This window comes from Glossina fuscipes, unplaced genomic scaffold, assembly GCF_014805625.2.
Source record: "Glossina fuscipes isolate IAEA_lab_2018 unplaced genomic scaffold, Yale_Gfus_2 114, whole genome shotgun sequence".
Classification (NCBI taxonomy): domain Eukaryota; kingdom Metazoa; phylum Arthropoda; class Insecta; order Diptera; family Glossinidae; genus Glossina; species Glossina fuscipes.
Genome location: NW_023998457.1, coordinates 3287849 through 3302667, shown reverse-complemented (window position 1 = coordinate 3302667; position 14819 = coordinate 3287849). Strand labels below are relative to the sequence as shown.

Here is a 14819-nt window from a genome sequence, read left to right as displayed (position 1 = left end):
GTATCATCATTTAGTAACAAACTTTGCCTAAAATTCTTGCTTTTTACTATCGCATTACATTAAGGTCGAATAAATTACACAAAAAAAAAATTTTTTTTTTTTTTTAGGTAAACTTTTATTTTAATGAACTAAACGGTGGAAAATAAATATTTTTTTCCCAGACTCATTTTTATGTTATCACACATAAAAGCTTACGTTAGAAATTCATTTTTTTTTTTTTTTAAACGCCCCAAGTTTTTTTATATATAGTTACATGAATGTGACTCTGGGAAAAAAATTTATGTTTTACCATTTGCTTCATTAAAATAAAAGCTTATTTTTAAAAGTCTTTTTTTACACTTTTTTATAAAGAAAATATTAATGCACCATGCCGTGGTGTCCGCCATATTTCATTTAAAATTAACACATTTAATTTGTAGCGTTCCATTCTCCATATAGTTCTATTTGGTAATGGAAACTACCAGACAACTGATTCGCCCAGCATGATTTCCGCCATATTTAATTTGGAATCTTTATTTTGAAAAATATATCCCCTCTAAGTGGAGTCTGCCATTTCGAACAGTTCAGAGTTACTCTCTGAACTTAAAATGTGGGTAAAATTTCAGCATCACTGGATAGGCGGAAATCGCCTAAATATTGATTAGGAAACGAAACGAAAGTTCATGAAAACACCTGAATCTAACCTGTATCTATAGCCAGAGATCGCGCCAATTAGCATTTCTAAAATATGATGTTTAACATGATATACGTGAACCAGTTCGCCCATCGCGATAATAATTTTATTTTTTTCTCTGGTGCCACTGTACAGGTACATGTCTTCCAACCTAAATATTTGAGATTAATAGCTAGAGTGTATTTGCGAAATGAGATGAAAAACCTATAACTTATGGGACGATATTAACTTTGTTTACAATATCTTCCGAATATGTTTTATTCTTTTTTTTTTTACCATAACCAATCGCTCAAGGGATGACCTCTATTCGCGTAATACGATGATTGTTAGAGAGAAATCAAGCCTAGCAGTAACACGATGATAGTCAGGGAGGATAAGGCAGCCTAGTGGATGTGTGCACAATCGATAAAGTGGTCTGAGCACTCCATTTTGCTTCTAGACTGACTTGGTAGTCATCACTCTTACCTGGTCCCATAACCGTGCCGATTTAGTCATCCCTTTAAGATATATTATTTGTGTATATATAACTGCTTACAGCCAATAAAATCTTGAAGATTGGAATTTATTTCTTAACTACTTTCATTATATGCTTGAGATCTTACCTCTCCTGGAAACCAAGATGCGTTCTTGTCTCTATGTATGGATGTATATTGCCCTATATATATATTACGCATACAGGCGAGAGAAAATACAATTGCAATCGATATTTGTCACATAAGTGCAACTAAATGCGTTAAAATCTTTATAAAAAACAACTAAGAGTTATTATGCTCCCCTTGTAAGAAATCTCAAGTCCAATGTGTGCTATGCGATATTATATGCCTTGCTTGTATAACACGTTGATGGTGACAAAACAACGTCTAGAGGAGAAAAGAAAGAGAATTAGGAAGGTGGTGGCCGTAGTCCATTGCCCAATCGATAAACCTTAAGCCTTTACCAACACACCGGTCAACATAGGTACAACCAAGGTAAACTCTACGCTACACTTGTTGCTTTGAATCCACGAACACTGTCCTGGTGGTCGCGATTCTTACCCACTCGTCTACTTATGCAGGCAGAAGCATAAAGTAAAAATGCTTCAAACGATCAACGGGGATACTAACGCCGCTCATACTTTGTAATTGTTTGCAAAGTTACACATTTGCCATAAGGCTTTTCTCCAAAATTTATATCAAAAAGTCCCAAAATTCTGTACAATCCTAACCGTGCATGTAAAAGTGGACCAAACTAGCTAACTGGAGCATCAGCAATTAAGAAGTTATTCTCTGAATTTGTTTTAAGCGATGTCTCCAATCAAACGTAAACAATATTTTCTTGTCCGGCAAGTCAAGCATCCTTAGAGCGGTGCATTTATAAGCAAAAAATAGTTTTTTATGTTATATTATTCTTGCAAAGCTTGTCACTCTAATTATTTTCATCTGTTATATTTTATACGTATAACTATAGACAGACCATACGACTCTTACAGGCCGTGTTATTTCAACAATGCTTTCACATATTAATGTCTAATGATCTAATGAAAGAACTCATCGACTGTGAGTCAACCTAATCGAAAGCAATTTTTAATTATCTTTATTTTCGGAAAATATTTCTTAGATAACGATCGAACCAAGCAAACGCTGAGAATCAAAACAATTTCACTTCAAGGTTGATGTAATTGTTTCCCTATTCTCTTTTATACTTTTTCTGTTTTCCTTTTGCTTTCATTTTTTTTTTTTTTGTTTTGTTTTTTGTAAAGAAAACGACACGTGTACCGTAAATCATTTCATGTGCCAAATAATCTCTTTGTACTGATGGACTCTTCAAATACACACGTGTCGATAATTGTTTAACAACTTGTTATTGATCCCTTTTTTGTTTCATTTTTTCCTTTTACGTTGGGTTTGGGATAAAATTCCTGCTACTTAACCGACACAGAAAGTAAATTAATTTAGACGTTAAGACAATTAAATGCACGCAAAGAGATTTTGGGTTTTATTTTGTTTCCTTCATGGAGAAAAAATTCTCAAACCACGCATTAGGGTTTGCGTAAAATTATGCTTTTACGTAATGAGTAGTTATGGCATATTGTTGGAAAACGAAATGAACGCAACTTTTCTTGCAAAGATCCAGCTATCAAACGGACTGAAATATATTATATAAATTTTTAAGAATAATAACTGGAAGCTCAACATCAGTTTGGAAAGGCCTGCTTGCAAAGCTATTGTACTTGAGAAAAAATTCTAAAATTTAGCAAATTAAAACCGAGCGTATATAGATTCGCCTGCAAGCTACATGTGTATAAAGTGCTTATATATATATGTGCATCTATTTATAAATATCACAAGCTAAATAGCTGATTAGACAATATCAAGGTTATATCGAATCCTTTCCTAAACTGATATTCAACAATAGCGACTGAAGGAGTCTACAATTTTTTTATACTCTACACTTCTTGTAGTACAATGTAAGTTGTGGTATTGCGGACATATATATAATACCTAGGAGGATGAACTACCTTTTATTATACCGATTTATTCAGGATGATTTTCTGAAGCGGTTTAAACTTATCCCTCCATCTATCCGTCTGAAGTATTATTGGTTTCATTTTACTTTTGAAAATTTTGGCATATTTTGATGAAGTCTTGAATGTGTCTTGGTTCTAGGATAGAGCCTATAGAAAATAGATTGACTTGGACCACTTTTGCGGTCACTTCTACATAATAGCGGCTTAAGTTGAAAAAGTTACCATATCAAAGAAAATACAGTTTTCAAAATGTTTCGACAAAACCTACTGAACGATATTATCGCTGCAGGCTAACTTGTGTAGAAAAAAGTAAATAATAAACAAGTAAGAAAATTATATTCAGTCCTCACTGAATCTTTTGTAGCCACCATCATTATCCTAAAAAAGACAAAAAAATGAAAGAACTGAATTTTTATATTGAGTGAGCGAGGCTGATTTATTCTATTTTTGCAGGCGTGTCCTTTGAAAGGTCACTTCCAAATTCTTTTGCAAAATCGTAGGCGCTGCCTTTATCTGCGTGGAAAAAGAAGAATGTTAATCACAAATGCCAAGCAGAGTGGCAAACGGGCAGAAGGCCAGACAAATGGACGGGCGTGCATTCTAAATTTGAAGCTGACCAAGAATTTATACGTTTTATGGGGTCTTTTAAGCATGTTTCTGCACATTATAAAGGGATTGAAAAAAAAGTAAAATTTTGATATGCTATCATAGTGGATAGGCTTGGTCAATTATTTCCGTTTGTGTACAGGTATTAAGGCATTCCGCGTACACGATCAAATTTTTGTACACTTATTTGCTATAGTTTATCAAAAACCCAATTTTTTATTCCTTTTGGAAAGTAGAGGTGTTCTCACTTTTCGTAGTACCATAAGCGTGTACTTCGAACGACTTGGCCCATTTTTCAATATCAATCTGCGTGCAAGAACTTTCAATCTTTCTGCGAAATTTGAAGTCGATAGTCTCATGACAACGTTTGAAACAGAGGGACAATCGTATAACTGGGTAGACGGGCAGACGGACAGGCTGATACTGCTCAAGAATCTATATGCGTGGTAAGGTCTCTGAAGCTTACTTCTGAGTGTTGCAAACGTTTTAACAAACTGAATATACCTTCCATCCTCCGATGATGGATGTAAAAAGCAAGTAAATAGTTAAAGTAAAATTTTGTGGAGAATATCGGTTATAGAAGTCAGCTTTAGCAGGTTTGAACTAAATCTATTTCTTGATTCCAATCCATACAACGATTCTCAAGAAAATTAACTTTTTCTTTTTTTTTATATGGCGGAAAATTTAATTTTGAATACTTTATGACGAAAATAAGCAAAGAATAATAAGATCCTGTTAACTGAATAATTAAACCTGAGGTTAAGTTTGTATAACCATCAAAGAATACAATTCTTCTTTCTTAAACACTAAAGTTTATACATTCAATATGGCAAGATGGCAAGGAAATAATATTTGCAAATGACATCTGTCGGAAGTCAATTATACAATTACACTTAGATCGTACATTACACAAATGACCAACGAATAAAAACAAAAAAGAAATAATTTTTTATTGACATCAATAATCGTATAGTTTCATGTCAACTTAAATATTAATTTTTGCTTTCATTTATAAATATGTGTGTGCGTATATATATATATATATATATATATAGATATGTGTGTGTATGTGTGTACATATGCGTATGTTCGCAATCCGATGATTACTATAATTCAATAAATCGTTGTCCGATTAATACTTAATTATTCCACTTAATGTAAAAATAAACCGTAAACAGACGACACACACAAACGTTTCAACGTAAAACTACTAGTACAGGGTCGCTATTCTCTCGCTCTCAGGGCAATCTTATAATAATATTCCGCGGATAGACACGTTTCCCATGTACATATGAAATGCATGCATTATGTACAGTAATTTCATATCATGCTATGCCATCATTAACCATTGAAACCATTATCATTATATGAATGCATCGTCATGATAATAATATCCGCAACACTGCAGCACTGCAACGTAACATACATAAGATAATATTTTAAATTCATTTATAAATTAATGAAAGCGATGAGATGAAATCGCTTCTACTCACTTAATTTCCTATTTTTCTTCTCTTCTCTTCTCTTCTCTTCTCTTCCATTTTGTTAAAACTCTGTTATATATATGCATATGTGCAAATGAATGAATGCATTTATCATTATAGGTTAGCATGAAATTCTTCGATGCCTATAAAGTTGGTTTCATTTATTGGCCAATTGTACAAACATATAATTTCGCTTTTGTTCGTCCAAAGAATCAAGTTGTCGTCTCATCAATTTTTAGCACACTATGGACGGCATTTTTGTCTTACGTTAAATACGTGGAACTTCAACGTAAAGATGGTAAACATCATTTCGATCTAAAGCTGCATAAAATTTTCGATTGGTTCGAATGAATATTGAAAACGATTTACGATAAGTTTTTTTTTTAGAAAAATTTTTTGTGATTTTTTTTAGATATACACAAAAGAAAAATATATATATATTGAAATTTATTTAATTTTGTAAGATTTTTAAAAAAATAATATTTTTATAAATTTAAAGAAAATTGATTTTAAGAAAAGTTTATAATCGAAATAAAGTCTGCAATTAAAGGTAAGATCTCCTTCAATACATGGCGTACAAATATAAGTAAGGAAATTATTTTCGGCTGCGATCGAATCTTTTATATTCATCACAATTTGATAGTGGTCGGGAATATATATACATATATATCTTATGCGATTTCCGATGCTTTCTTTTCAGTGCTTCCAGCGTTTCGATAAAATAAGAAAATTTCAAAATTCTCTAAAATTAAGCAGGCGCGTTCGATTTTTTTACAGGACTACCATTGTAGAATCCAAATGCAAATTTTTGCCTTTGTACCTATTGCGGCTTATAAGAAACCAACAAAAATGACATTTTTTTATTTTTGAAAACACGAATGTTTTCAGATAATATTCCTTCCACCGATTTGGCTCAATTTCAATACCGAGCTGCTAGCAAAAACTTCCAAGCTTTCTGTCAAATGCGCAGTCGATTGTTTCATTCTTGCAAACGGGAAAATGTTTACCACAAACGTTACACAAACAGGCGAACAGACGGACGCTACTTAAGGTAGGTGTTGTAGAGGTTTTGACCGAGTGGATGTACTCTCTATACTTCGGTAATGAGAAATAAAAGGCAACTGTTTTCGCTGAGGAGATAAATTTTGGATAATCGTCATTTTAGATCGCTATAGGCAAAAGTTCTTGGACCCTGTAATAATCTTACCTGGGCGTTTCCAAATGAAGACGCAATAAGTACGATCGTCGTATATATATATATATTTTTTTAACATCGCCAAATGCTCAGAAGGTGACTCCTCGTCGGATATAGTAAGGAAAGAGTGGGGAAAAATACAAAGAGTTAGTAAGATGTCGCAGCTAAGTGAATATGTGTCCAATCAGCAAAAGCATAACACTGACCGATTTGGCACTCACTATAGCTACGACCGAGTATGATAACATCGCACTGACATTTGAAAGCACGATCACCGGCTTCGTAGACTTATCTACTCGCCTATGTGGCAGCTACATCAACCTATAGGATGAATTTTGGATATCTAATATTTCGGAAAATTTTTACGTAATACACCGATCAGAGACATTTGTATAGACGATATATATGTAACTTTCCGATTTATATCTATCTACCAATTATTGGTTTAAACTCCTCTAAAAACTTGAGAAGATCAGCACATTTCATATTATAACATCGTTGCAGAATAAGCAGGCACCATTTATGTAAAGCTACGCGATATTTGGTTGCCATACGATTATTAAACAGAAAAAAATGCAATGAAGCAAATTTTCATCTGCAAAAAGGCTCTTCTCGAGCGAAATCATATCGAACTCTGTTTGAAAAAATTGACAAATGAGTTTGTAAACCAAATAAATAGTGGGGATAATGCATAGTCTGGAACTGCAAACCTCAAAGATCTTCTATGCAGAGATTTTTATCGCTAAAATGCTTCTTTCACTCGTCTCCTACACTTCGTTCGTGTAGACCAAAGGAAATCTTTCAAATGATCTCGATCAATAATTGCCAAAGGTCTTTTGGAGTTAGAAAGATCGATCATAGAACCCATAACGATTTCATTGAATTCGATCGATCATTAGTTACATCAATGAAAACAAGTCATTCAGCAAATCCAGTCGACTCAGAGCTTTTGGACTTGAGGACAGTGGATTTAATTTCAAATAACGAGCAATTAAAACACACGATCCCTTGTCTATTGAAAGAAATCTTTAACTTAAGCGGGAAGACTCTTTAGAGTTAAGGAGATTGGTCCAATGATGATTTAATTAAATTCAGTCTATTACTAGTCATGCCAATCAAAGCAAGCCTTTGAAGAAATCTGATCGACAATTGCAAAGATCTTTTGAACTTGGAAAGATTGATCATAACCTCAAACAACGCTTTGATTGAATTCAAGCGATCATTACTCAGGTCAATCAGAGCAAGCTTTTGAAGAAATCTGATCAATAATTTTCAAAAGTCTTTTGAACTTGGACCGATCGAGCATAACCTCTAACAACACTTTAATTAAATTCAATCAATCGCTATTCATCTCGATCAAAGCAAATCTCTAACCGAATCGGGAGCACTCTTTGGATTTAAAGAGATTGGTCATAACCTCAAACAACTCTTTGATTAAATTCAAGCGATCATTACTCATGTCAATCAAAGCAAGCTTTTGAAAAAATCTGATCGGCAATTTTCAAAGATCTTTTAGGCTTACAGCGGTCAAGCATAACCTCTAATCATACCTTAATTAAATTCAATCGATCGCTACTCATATCGATCAAAGTAAATCTATTGACAAACATAAACATAATCTAAAATAATGCTCAGTTGCAGTATTCGAAAGAATACTACTCATGTCGTTACCCAAATCCGAAATAGAAACATTGAACATATCATTAACAACATTTCTTAAGTCGACGTGGACCTATCAATTCTTTTAAAGTATTTGAAATTTTGAAAAATTCTTTGACATATGAAATTTACTCAATTTTCGCTACAAACTTTTTGGATATAGACTCTTAGCATTTTATCTCAATAATGCTATAATACAAAGCACAGCATGCATATGAAACGAGGCAAAAGAAAGGACACAAATTGCAAGCATTTGAATAGAAGACTGATTTCAAAATGAATTCTTTCATTAGTCATTTCTTTCGCCGGTAATGAAAAATAATGCAACTTCACTCGAAAACCCCTAGATAAGAGTACAATCTAAAAACACATTGAATGCTTACATATATATATATATATGAAATATATATATATATATATGAAAACCGTGCCTAACTCTCTTTATATACATATATATTCTATACGTTTTGTAGTAAGGAAAGCACTTATTTTTCCTTTTCTTTCATTTTTTTTTTATTATTATTTTTTTTTTTTGTTGTAACGATAGTACGTGCCAAGAAAAACTGATTAGTAACGGAATTATGCTTAATGAAAACTCTAAAGAACACAAATGAAAATTGTGATAGACACGCAAACTGTATGAATGCAATGTGATATTAATGATGTTATTGTTGAGTTGCTCTTGCTGATGATCATGGCAATGATGATGATGATGATGATGATGACGATGATGATGATGATGATGACGATGATGCTAAGGGTAATGGCAATGATATATGTCTATGTGTGTGTGTGTGTGTGTGTGTGTGTGTGTGCAAAAGCGTGCTTGGGTTGGGTTTTGGCTTTTGTAACACCCCATTTTTCTAACAAAAACAATAACATAAGCGACATACTATCGAAAATCTTATCAAACGAAGCATTAAAGTTTCAACATTTTTACAATATTATGCGAGGCATGATTCCTAGCTATTCATAAAAAATTTGCAAAATTAGAATAATTGCAAAAATAAATAAAGAAAAATTACATTAAATTTATTCATTTATTACAATTATAGTGAAAGCGTTTTCCTTTCCTTTTTCTTCTTCTTCTTCTTTGCCTAACTCTAAGACACTAAGTAAGCTTGCATCAATGAAATCGCAAAAGAAAGCAATAAGAAAAAAAACTATGCACAGTGTCTTATGTATTAAATATGGGAGTTTTTCCTCCTCCTCCCCCCTCTAGTTTTTGCTTTCCCGTTTCGCCGTGGGGTATTCGTTAAGTTACGGTCACGCTTTTAATCCACTCAATTATTGGATTAGTTTACACCGCAACGTATTGTATTGTTGTTTCGATAAAGTGCTTTTAATCTTTTGTCTCACCCCTCCCCCACACGACTCCCCACTACCCACCCTTTTTTTCTTTCACCCCTGTCGACGTTTGTCAACTTTTTCACTCTACCGCTATCCGCTAGCTCTAAAAATGTAATCCTAAAAAAGAAAACGAGTGCCAAGGTTTTAAATATGCTTACGTTAGTTGCTGTTTATCTGGCAGGGTGATACTTGTGTTAAGCGAAGAGTATCGTGACTTTAAAAATATTTTCTCAACGTCATCCCCGGTTCACGTAAACTATGTTTGAAATAATTTTTTTTGTTTTTTTTTTCGTTTCTTTTTCATTCTTATTTATCATAGCATTGTAGTTTGTTTGTATATTTCCGTTGAAAATGTGTGTAAAAATTTGTTCACCCAGAGTGATGAGAGCTAGGACAGTAGGCTACTTCTGTAAGGAAAACGTTTGCACACACGCCATACTATGAAACTTGCAAAGACGAGTGAATTTACAATTAAATCTTATGGACAGACGTGTCACCAAATTATTACAAAAGGTACGGTGGGCCAGCCACAAAAAATTTAACGTAACTCAATAACGTTGAACTTATTCGCATTAGAGATATATCTTCCGTGTAAAAAGTAGTCGGAAATTTTAAACTAATTTATTCACTTATCTTCGTTTGACGCCATGGAACGTGCGCTTTGCAGAGAGGATTTATTTTCATGCCTTTGACTAGCATTAGATGTGGAACCTGTGTAAAAAGTAGCCGAAAATTAAAAGGTCTTTTATTCGTCCGCCTTTGCTTGACCTTGCGGGATGCATCCGTTCAAAGTGAATTTGTTATGTCTGTGATGGCTTTACTTATTCTCCGCCAATGCCTCTCTGTAAACAACGTTCATGGGGAAACTGTTTTGTTTCCTGTCGGAAATTCGGAAAGTCGGGAGAAATTTGCTCACCTGTCTTTAGCCAGCATCGGATATACGTCCTTGAGTTAAAACTGTATTCGTCTCTCCTTACTTTGCATGGGATTTGCGTCCCTATGTAGAGAGTAGCCGGAACTTCATGAGGAATTTATTCGCACACGTTTGAATGGTATTCGAGATGCTTTTCCTGTGGAAAAAATGCCAATAAATTGAAACATAATTTATGGGCATTTCTTTGACAGGCATCAGGTATGCTTTTCGTATGAAGAGTAGCCAGAAGTCTAAAAAGGTATTCAGTCAACCTGATACGTATTAGGAAGGTATTCTTTGTGAGAGGTAGTGGAAATTTCAAAGAGGAATTTTTCTGCTTGATTTAAATTGGCGTGAAGCATATGGTTTTAAAAAAAAGACATTGCAAATTTGAAATTTTACTTAGATACCGCAGTACAGTGAAGCCATCACTTAACAGTGCAGCAGTGAATTTGGTTTTTTTTTTTAAAAGATGGAAGCGTACGAATTAAATCCTGTTCACATGGCTTGATCTTTCGCCTTAATGCTCTATAGTATTAATTGGCACAGTTGACCTCCGTAGGATTTGGTCGAAAGCAATAGATTTCATTTTTAAATTATTAACCGAAATTTTATGACATCATATGTTGTGACGACCCTCTAGAAGTGGAAATTAATTTGTAACTTTGTCGCTCGTTTTCTTTGTTGAAGATCCCTTAGAACTAGGCGGTGTGCTTCACACACCATTTGCTAACTTTCTTTGAATTATTCATATCATCCAGAAACATGTGCTTTTGTGCCATAGATCTCGTGCAGCATTTTAACGATATTTGAGCAGAGAACTTAAAGTGTACTCCTTGTAATTTGTTTACTATGAAAACCGTTGAGTAACTTGAAATACTTGCATCTCAAAAAAAGACTGCACACTCCCAGCTTTTTATAGTACCCAACATCTACAGATAGTCAGGGAATAGTTAGATGCTAATGATCTCTCTAGGGTGATGTCCTACTAGTAACTGCATCAAACAAGTACATGCAAACAAGTAATAACGTTATTAAGGGGCACTTCCCACCATTAAATACCCCACACCGCTCTATTTAATAGAATTACTCATGTAAAGATTTCTCAAAAAAGGTTTTCTACGAGTAGTGATCGAAAAGCTAGTCCGAGTTAACCAGCGTTCATACCTCTCAAAAGTTGCGGTGTGTATGTTAAACGATGGAAATCAAGATGGACAGACGCACAGAAAAACATAAACCGTTATAATAAAAAATGAGTCTATCTCAAGTCGTTTTGTGCTGCATTGATCCACCAATCACTCAGTGATTTTCACTTTCTCCTCTCGACCTAACACTTTCCTGTAGATTTTGTATAATATTCACGATTTTTTTGTTTTTTCTCTTTACAAAGCGAAATTTACGAAAACTTTTTTCTTCCACTATCCACTGTACGACAATGCCCTGTATGGTATCGTCGCCCTTCTGTCACATAATCGCATTTAAAGACTTTATCTGAAAAATGACACTTTGCATGGATTTGCGTTACCTTCCTGGTCTTATACAGGCACATCAACTTACATCCATACATATATATTGTTATTGTTATTTACTGTGTAGAAAGAACAACGAAATGTTTTTCACACACAACATGTTGTTGTGCGAAGAGTAACGCAACTAGGTAAGCGTATGTGCATGATTTTTTTCGTTATTGCCCTCAATAACTTTACCACTGTTAGAGAGGGGAGGAAGCAAAAGACTTTTACCACCTCTTCACTAAAGAAAAAAAGGGGGAAAAAAATAAATAAAAACAGAAAATGTAAAAAACCTGAAAACACAGCAGAAATGTATCACAAAGCAGATGTTGTTGTTGCTGCTACTGCTGTTGTTTTTGCCTACGAACGCCACGACGCTATTATTGCTTTTAAATACGATACATATATATGTATATATATGTATACATGTACGCTTTTTGAGCATGTTCTGCTTTCGTTACACACAGGGTTCACACACAATTGTGACAGTAATTTAAATTTTCAGTTGTCATCTTGTGTTGAATTTTAATTGGAATTTATTACAGAAAAAAGGAAAAACTAAACAAAAAAAAAAAAATAGAAAAAAGTAAATAAAATATAAAAACACTCCGTACTCCATGCATGCCTACATAAATAAATACCTCTACACAAATATATTAAATATAATTATGAGTATATTTGTGGCTGTCTAGTTAGTTAGTTAGACGTTGGCCATTGCAGTGAATAAATGATTAATGCGAGTTGTCATTTTAAAGGGATGTAAAGAGTTTCTAGAGAGTCGACCCTCTTTGTTCAAAATATTTACATAGAAATTATGGCATACATTAGTGATTAAATGCGAAGAAAGCATTTAGGACAACTCGCTTAACAATTATTCTAAAATTAAGTTTTATTGCGGTTCATAAATGATTACTAAAGAAAAGGAGAGAAAAGCAGGGAGATTTTTTTCTATTATCATTTAATGTATTTAGATTTATTTACTACAAATGTCATGGTGGCCATTGATGCATGGCGCCAAGCCCATCGCCCCTTCCCCGTCCCACAGAGTGTGACAATCCCTATAAGCTAGGGGCCCTACTTGAACCGTACTGCCAGATTGATTTGAAGTGTACGGCCAATATATCCACTCTGGGGAATGTGGAAGTCTATCATCACCTCTAATAATATGCTTTAGGAATGCACGAAAAACACAGCGGCCACATTACACCCCGAAGGGACGAACCCAGCTGTGAGGACTCATGGCCACAACCACAAGATTCCCTTCCTAGGCAGTTCCTCTACATAAAGGTAGAAACTGAGCGGGCTCCTGATCCCGCTGAACTTAAATGTGCTCCGTAAAAGCTTTACGCGGCCGCAGTCACATTTGCCTTTGGATCTATAAGCTGAAACAAAACAAAATTATCCATGGCTTTACTCCATGTTCAGTGTCCTACTGCAGTTAGTGTGTATTTCCTGCATGCCAATAATCCATTGAGAAAATAAGTGATCTTTTATATGACAAACAAAACTTCTTCCAACGCACCCCTAAGCTATCTATGAGAACAACCTATTGCCAAGAAATACAAAATTTTAAGCCTTAAACTCCTCTTTGCCGATAAATTAGCTTTCCCCAAGATCATCACCTGGAGGTGAGAGAGCTTCGGCGAATCTATGCTCCCATTAAAGGTAATTTGTCACAAAACGGACAAGCCTTCCTCTCACAAGAAGCACAATCTTGCAACCAAGGTTGTTATTGTAATCAAAGTTTTGACATTCCAGTAAAAGAATACACAGTTAGACGGACGCAAAAGGAACGGGAAACTTCCCTCTTTCTCTGCCTTATTAGTACTACGCGTATATTTATTTGTCATGCAGTCTCCAGTGCCTTCTCAATCTGCTTTGTTGTCAAGTGTGTCAAGATAACAACGTTCCAGTCGTTATCTGAGCAGGCAAATACACAAAGCTAAGCACTTCCCTTCCTCTCCCTCTCTCTCTCTCTCCCCCTGTCTTCTTTCCTCAATCTCTCTCTGCATTGCAATGACGTGGCAGTTAAAATTACAGTAGAAAGTAGACAGACAGACAAGCCCATATTTTTCTCTTCAACTATCTCTATCTGTCCGTCTCTGTCTCGACGTCTCTTTTACCATATCTATCTTCTTCCCTCCGTCCATCTCTCCGTAACCCTGTCTTTCTCTAGCTTTCCCTTTCGCTGCCTCTGGCTCCCTTTCTGTCGCCACACTTCCGCTACGTGCTTAAGCTGGCCTAGTATTTTATAGAGCTTTCAACGGTTTCTCAATCGAATGGAATCAAAAAGAAAACATTTACAAACCAATGGCAGCAGATGTTAAACACTTTTTGATCAGATGGACAGACGGAGAGACAAACGTAATATTCCATTGAGTATGTACCTCTATGATGAGTATCAATTTTAATGGAAATTTTAAAACGGAACTTGAATATATTAAATCATCTCGTTGTCTATGCAAATTATAACAATAGTAATAATTAAAATAAACAATAATAGTTAGAAGAGAATGATTTATTATTGAATTTCAAAATAAGTAAAAGTTTCAAAACTATTGAGTCATAATGCAATTATTATCTTGCATTGTACAATAAATAATTCGGATAACGAATATGAACATTTTAGAGAAAAATCTATGAATCATCAGTATTTTGCTATATGACTGACTACTGACTGACTGATTAAGACTTTGACTGTAAGATATCGTAATTAAATTAGCGAATTAAACTGACATCTAACACGGGTTTGTTTAACTTTGGTAAGCTTTGTATTGTTGTTGCATTTTTGTTTTTGTTTTCGTTTTTTTTTTTTCTCTAACACAAACTAGCGTATTATTGAGTAATGGAGAGGCAAACCGGTAATTACAGTTACGCCAGTTGCCAGTCTTATCGCCTTTATAAGCATTTAACTACTGCCCC

The 14819-nt window shown here is 34.4% G+C and overlaps 1 protein-coding gene across 3 annotated transcripts in view; it reads left to right on the top strand.

Moving 5' to 3' along the window:
• The window catches only part of LOC119639932 (PXMP2/4 family protein 2), a 29068-nt gene extending 23411 nt beyond the window's left edge, over positions 1-5657 (top strand). For all 3 annotated transcript variants that reach the window (XM_038037668.1, XM_038037670.1, XM_038037669.1), the window contains exon 4: positions 5390-5657. In XM_038037668.1, the coding sequence (XP_037893596.1) occupies positions 5390-5620 (231 nt within the window). In that variant the 3' untranslated portion in view covers positions 5621-5657. The remainder of the gene's footprint in view (positions 1-5389) is intronic.
• The last annotated feature ends 9162 nt before the right edge of the window (positions 5658-14819 follow it).